Source organism: Pygoscelis adeliae, unplaced genomic scaffold (genome assembly GCF_000699105.1).
Source record: "Pygoscelis adeliae isolate BGI_AS28 unplaced genomic scaffold, ASM69910v1 Scaffold451, whole genome shotgun sequence".
Lineage (NCBI taxonomy): Eukaryota > Metazoa > Chordata > Aves > Sphenisciformes > Spheniscidae > Pygoscelis > Pygoscelis adeliae.
In genome coordinates this window covers 277,714-284,541 of record NW_008824030.1, presented here as the reverse complement: position 1 = coordinate 284,541, position 6,828 = coordinate 277,714, and the positions used below count along the sequence as shown (strand labels likewise).

Here is a 6,828-nt window from a genome sequence, read left to right as displayed (position 1 = left end):
CCCAGGGAAGTGGTTGAGTCACCATCCCTGGAAGTATTTAAAAGACGGGTAGATGAGGCGCTTAGGGACATGGTTTAGTGGGCGTGGTGATGTTGCGTTGACGGTTGGAGTCGATGATCTTGGAGGTCTCTTCCAACCATAATGATTCTATGATTCTATGAATCTATGATCTGCCTGTGCCGTTCTATGGGATCTGTGTTGGCCAAAAGATCAACTCTTCCATTGGACTTCTGGCCTGAGCTAATCTGACTGTTACTGGGAATTCTTCCACACTTTCCACTCTGGGCTATGTCAGCCAGGGCCTGCAGGGATGATACCAGCCTTTCCTTCAGGAAAGGCATACTGGATTCTTAGAAGAAAGCTGTTGCAAGGGCTTTGTAACATTAAAGATACTGCTTAATCCAAATATTATGGTCAGTTCTACCTGGTAGCTAATTACCCAGCTTTAGGTTAATAATAAAAAGGAGAGATCTGAGCATCTAGTTGTCTTGGCTTTTTTGTTTTGTTTTGTTTAACACATCTTAGTGGTACTGAGAGACGGTCCAGTGAACAGAGACTAGGAAAGAGTTGATGTCAATGGAGTTACGCCAGTTTATATACCTGAGAACCTGACCAAAGGCATCCTGGCTGACACTCTGCTGTATTTAATCTGAACGTGAAGTGGTGTTGATGCCACTCAGGGTGCTAGTAGGAGAGAATCCAGAAGTAGCATGCAGTGCTGCTCCAAGGAAGGAAGATTTGTGGAAGATACTTTTGGAGCAATTACTCATCATTCCCCACAGCTGGCAATGGATGGTATTCAAGCTTGTCTCTCCTCACATGAATCTGGATGCAGGGCTTGTCAGTATTAGTAATGATGAGCTCAACTCAATGGCCAGGAATCATTTTGCTAGACAGTGAAGACCAAAACAATGATATCCACCCCAGTGATTTTACAGTATTATTATGAAAGAAGAGCAAAGGTAGAGGAAGGATGCTATCGTGGTCACTGTGGTAGGCCATGGCTTTGCAGAATGCCCAGGACAGGCTGTGTACAAGATGCTCCCATCAGTAGCAAGGTCCTACCATCAACAGCAATGCTGTAATTTTCCACATTGGAAGGGACAAAGCACTCTCCTTGTTTTTAAGCCAGTGTCCTGCTGGCCATGTCAGGGGTTCTGCTTCCTGCTAGGGGAAGAATCCTAAAGGATTCTGAAGCATAATAAACTGTTTTCCTAGTGTGAGGGTTACCAGCAACTGGGTATATGCACACACAGGCTACGGCAGGCTATAACTATTTTTTAGCTCTTAGGGTCTTTGCATTGTGAACTGTGCCAGAATGATATGCTTACAGAACAGCAGTAAAAAGGAAGTATTCAGGGAAAGATGGAGTTGCATTTAGTTAAGTAAAGGAACTTGGCCTCCTGACCCTACTATTGACTTGAGGGTATGTTTAGGGGCTGGGAGTGGAACAGACTTTCTTTGCCATTAGGATCTGCTGAGGATGATACCAGTCCTTATGTCCAAAGAAGTGCACTGAGATTCAGCAAAACTGGGTCCAATTTCCAGCTTTACCCCAGCCTTCCAGCGTAATAACGGATGTGGCAAGGAAGAAAATTCCTTGTACTGTGAGAACTTTGAAGGCCTGCAGTGTACCTAAGCCCAGAGTAAAGTCTCATAATGAACTTCTGTGATCTTTAAAAATGCATTAACCCACCCAAGCAGCAAGGAGAGGAAACTAAAATAAGGATGAGTGACAGGGTGAAGGCATAAATAATACTTTCAAAATAAGTAGAGTTGTGTAATTAATCCAAACTTTTGCACTGCTTTTTCCTATTCTTCCTAGATCTTGAACCCACCTCCTTCCCCAGCTACCGATCGCTCCCTGTATAATGCAGAGATGTTGTATTCCTCAAACATTCCTTCAACAACGAGATCTTACAGGTACAACTCAGATAAAAAGGTTTGATAAATCTTCTGTTGATCTGTCGTTTTGCATCTTAAGCAAGATGTTCTTGTTCAGACTTTACCTTGTTTAAAAAAACCTTTCCCCCTCTTATTACATGACCATTCAAATGGAGGTTTTGCCAGTTTTGACGTTAAACATTGGCTTTGTGTTCTTACTTTGACACAACAGGGTTTAGGGCCTTTCAATACAGTGTTACTGAGTAATAATGCAATATATATAGGTTATATTGCTATGTAACAGTCACTTAGCATCCTAGTGCAACCTAGAGAAGGTTGGTGTTTTCTGTTCAGTTCCTCAAGCTTATCTTAAAACTCTCTGATGAGTCAACCTATTTGTTAGTGACTGGTCATGGTGGTCTCCTCTGGCTGGTTGGGGGCTGGAAGAATGCACTGCTAGCTGAGGGTAGGTGTGCCATTCAAATTTAACACAGTTCAGGTACTTCTTGTTGGGTTCCTATAAAAACCTGAATTAAGGCTCACATAGTATTAAGGAGCAGGTATCTTGACTGAGGACACATTTTCAATTTCTTTCTTTTTCTTTCTTTTTTACCCCGGATTGCAACTAATGCATGCGCTTTTTGTTTTTTTCAGGCCATACCTTATACGAGGGATAGCTCCACCCACAACCCCATGCAGCACAGATGTTTGTGACAGTGACTATACTACTAGTCGATGGAAGGCCAACAAATACTATATAGATTTAAATTCAGACTCAGACCCTTATCCCCCTCCACCCACACCTCGTAGTCAGTACATGTCAGCAGAAGAAAGTTGCCCTCCGTCTCCTGCAACGGAACGAAGCTATTTTCACCTCTATCCTCCTCCACCCTCTCCTTGTACAGACTCCTCATGACCTCAACAGAAGGAACTTTTCCTGTAAATATTTTAAAATATGAACAGATTTAAAAGATATATTTTATGATTTAAAAATAAATCGGGGTGGGAATTAAAAAAAAGAAATGTGAATAAAAATGGGTGGGAGAGATGGGGCTGTGAAAAATTGTACAGAGGAAGAATATTTATAAAATTGATTTTTTTAACTTAATTTCCATTCTTTTGTGCCATATTTGCCTTTTTGAGGTCATGAAAATGACTCAATCTCCAAAGGATTTGGGGAGGGAATGTTGAGCCTTTTTCCATTTTTAAGTCACCTTTTTACATGCAAAGTGTATGTAATTCTTTTTATTAACATGAGACAAGAAAGTGAAGTGGCTTGTAGGAGGAGGAGTCTAAAGAAAGATGTAAGTTTATTTGCAAAGAAGAAAAACACATTTAAATAAAACTGTCAGTATCTCATCCCTTCACCACCACTGGTAGAAAACATGCAAAGATTACAACCCTCAGATAGTCCTGTTTGCAAGTGGGCTTCCCAGCAGAACTCATATTCTGAGACCTGGATTTCAAACCTCGCTCTCCATTTCCTTAGGATTGAACTGAAAGAACACTTCTTCTGGCCAAACCTTCCAGCTTAACTAGGCCCACAGGCATCATGCCCTACCTCATGTCAGTGCCACTCTGCACATGGCCAATTCTGGAACTGATTCAAGCTAAAAAAGATAACCAGCCCTAAAAAACTTGGTTTAGCTCCAATCAGTTCCCCACTTCACTGGCTGAATGGTAGCAGAAGCAGTTGTATTGACCTGTGGGTGAGAGCAAGGGTCAAGTTTAAAGCGGTATTTAAGCTAAGAGAAATGCCTTACAAACTGCAGATTTGGTCAGACTCATCATTTTAATTGTGATGAAACCAAGCTCCTTCATCCTTCCTTGTGAGGCTTTGATGACTGTCTGGGAAGAGGCTGTAATATTCAGCTGCTTCTCAAAATACAGTGCTAGTTCTCATTTTCCCAAAAGTCCAGTAATTCACTGTGCCAGGTCTCTGAGATGTTCACCTGTGTTGACTTGATCAGAGAACTGCTTCATCTCTAATGTTCATTTTCCAAAGTGGAACGATATGGTCACTTGTATTCATTTAAATGAGGAAAGTTGTTTTGTTTTTTAATAGGTGTTTGTAGAAAATGGTACGTGCATAGCTCAAAACAAAAACGTCTGCCATTCAAACAGTTTAGTCATATCTAATAAAAATCTGCCACAAAATTAGTTCAGGTTTAGAAATAGACAGAAGAAGTACGGGGGGAGGAAGGAGACAAATACTTCTTTCTAATTGTGTTGAAATAAAAAAGATAAAGTTTAATACAAACTGCTGTAACCTAAGGACATCATGATCAGCAAAGTGCTCATGTTCCCAACTCCTACCAAAAAAACCCCTTTGGGAATGGGGAGCTAGGATCAGTCCCTTTCAAAATACAGAAGATAAATTTTTGCTTTGATTGCTCTCTTGCTGTAACAAAAGGGATTGGGTATTGTATGGCACTTTGTAAATTCAGCTCTGGTGATGATAATGTGAGTGCCTACTTGGGACATCTGAGGGAAGTCCTGAATATGCAGAATCGCACCTGTTTCTGTAGCTGCTAAATAACAGATGTGTTGGGCCTTTGATAGCTTTAACATTGTTAGTAACAATGAAAACTTTTTTCTTGTTTGAACTTAAATTCTGCTTGGTTTGGGGTCTTTTCAGTGTTACTAAAACTCTTAAGTAGCTTTTACTACCTTCATGTCTAAATTTTCACTTGAGAGATTGAGCACAAAGAAGATGCCCACCATTTTTCATGGAGAAAAATACAGAATTGGAGAATACAGCATTGGAGTTTAAGAATGGGTTCTTTCCCCATCCCCTATCAACATCAGTAATTCTGTAGTATGCCAATAGGGAGAAGGTCATAGTTTGTTACTCTTAGAGTGACTTGGCAGATCTCTGAACAAGTGTTAATGATTTGGTAAAACAAAGCAATTCTCATGTGGTCATGTTTCAGTGAACTAAATTAGGAATATAGATCCACAGGGTAGGGAGTACTTGTTCTGCATTACAGCAGTTGGTAGTCATATTTCATATATGTAATTTTGTGCATGATAACTATTCACCATTTATAATAAATTCATTAGTTTAGTTGTTTCGTGTTACAGTTGTAGCTTAGAGACATACTACATTGATTTTCCTGTATTCCTGTGATGACAGTGGATGCAAAATTACATTGATGTGTTTTTTCTCATTAAACCACTGATCTTTTTAAAGAGCCACAACTATAACAATCCTAACCACTTCATCTGAAGAGTTGCATTCTATTACAAAGTTTGGAGTTGAGTCCAAGAAAATTAGCATTCTTGCTGAGAGCTAAACTGTCTTAAGAGAAATTCTTTTGGAGCTTAGGTATTCAGAAGCAAGGAAGCACTTGCTGAATGGGGTGAATTAAGCATGTACATTTTGATTTCAGTTGGACATTCATAGCCTCTTGCTGCTGATGTTTGCTGAGAAATTGCCTCCTCTGAGGCACTTGGAGTTTGGTGATCAGAATCTAAGCCCCACACTGCTCCATAATACTGACTTCAAAAGCCTCTTCTAAAATTAATTTGTATACAAATTTAGCATCTTAACATTTACATACTAAATATTATTTTTGATTGCTGTAGACCATATACTTTAAAAGGATTACTGCACTCCTGGTGCTAGAAAAGACCAGAAAGAAAATTTGAGTGACAGGAGCTACTTCTCTCCAGAAATATCCTCAGTGTGCTCTTAGTGGTTTCCATCCTGTGAACTTTCAGGCTAACGTAGAAAATAGGAGCGATTTTCTTCTACATCAGGATGAGAGAAAGAGTTGCAGGGAATTAGTGAATGCATATGACAAGTTGTGGCAGTTTAGGGCTGAATAGGAAATAAGTGGGGGAAGTTGTATTTTGGTGAGGTTTAGGCGTAGTTTTAATAGTGCAAAAGTTTTCTGTGAGAAAGCTGGCTGAAAGAGTTGTCCCCTGAGGACTTGCAACGGGATGCATGTGACTGGGGTACCTGTGTGAGCTTGTGAGTACTTGAATCAGTGTTTTCAACCACTATTTTCGAAGCCCGTTATGATTGCATTAGCACTTGAAACAGCCCAGGGTGTAATATAGAACTGTCTGGAGAGCAGCTAGTAATGGGCAAATGATATAGTTGATTCTGTGTTACATTTAAAGGACAGATGTCCTAGCAGAAGGCAGCTTACCTGCCTTCCAGTGCAGTCATGAAAGCAGCTACTCAGGTCGTCTTCTCTTTTGTAGAATTTGTCCTATGCAGGACAGATGTAGCAGCAGTGTGAAGCTGTAAGGTAAATGGACAAGTCATGATCTTCGACAGTGAAGGATTCTTTAATTTCAAGCAAAAGTTTTGTGTAAATTATAGCTTGACTTTACTTCAGCTAGACTGGTCAACAGCCACTGCACCCTGAAATTTGCAGTGGAGGTAATTAATTTGTTCATTATTGCTGGATGATTTTGAGGAAACTTCATTAGCACTATCCCAACTGTCTTACTGGTTCAGTTTTCTTCTGTCTGGACAGATTGCTGAAGAGAACTTAAGCTAAGATTAAGCTAAATCTGTATGTATGACAAATAATGTTTTCTTTAGGATAGTGTCATAGTAAAAAATGCCCCATGTCTAAAAATGAGACTGTGCATGCATCAGCATGTTCTAAAGAGGAAGGCGGAAATGAGTGGAAACAAGTTTCTTCTTTTGGAATAATGGGTTTGATTTTCAGTAATAAACCTTGATCTCTCTGGTTTGCAAAGGGTGCAAGCACTTCCCTAAAAGTTCTGATTCTTTTCAAAGTAACAACGAAATGGTCTCTTCCCTCAACACCTGTTCTACACACCTAGGATGGGCCTTCTGGAAATCTCCAGGCCCATTTATCCTAGATCTATTTTCCATCTGATATCTAGAAGGTCATATGCTAGATCTAGGACTCGTCATATTCTCTCCATTTTTATGCCAACTGGTGCCTCTTGGATTCTGGG

General features: G+C 40.1%; 1 protein-coding gene across 1 annotated transcript in view; it reads left to right on the top strand.

The window, feature by feature from the left end:
- The window catches only part of LRP5 (low density lipoprotein receptor-related protein 5), a 129,707-nt gene extending 126,715 nt beyond the window's left edge, over nucleotides 1-2,992 (top strand). Inside the window, exons 21-22 of the mRNA XM_009327423.1 lie at nucleotides 1,826-1,923; nucleotides 2,539-2,992. Coding sequence (XP_009325698.1) covers nucleotides 1,826-1,923; nucleotides 2,539-2,800 — 360 coding nt within the window. The 3' untranslated portion in view covers nucleotides 2,801-2,992. The remainder of the gene's footprint in view (nucleotides 1-1,825; nucleotides 1,924-2,538) is intronic.
- The last annotated feature ends 3,836 nt before the right edge of the window (nucleotides 2,993-6,828 follow it).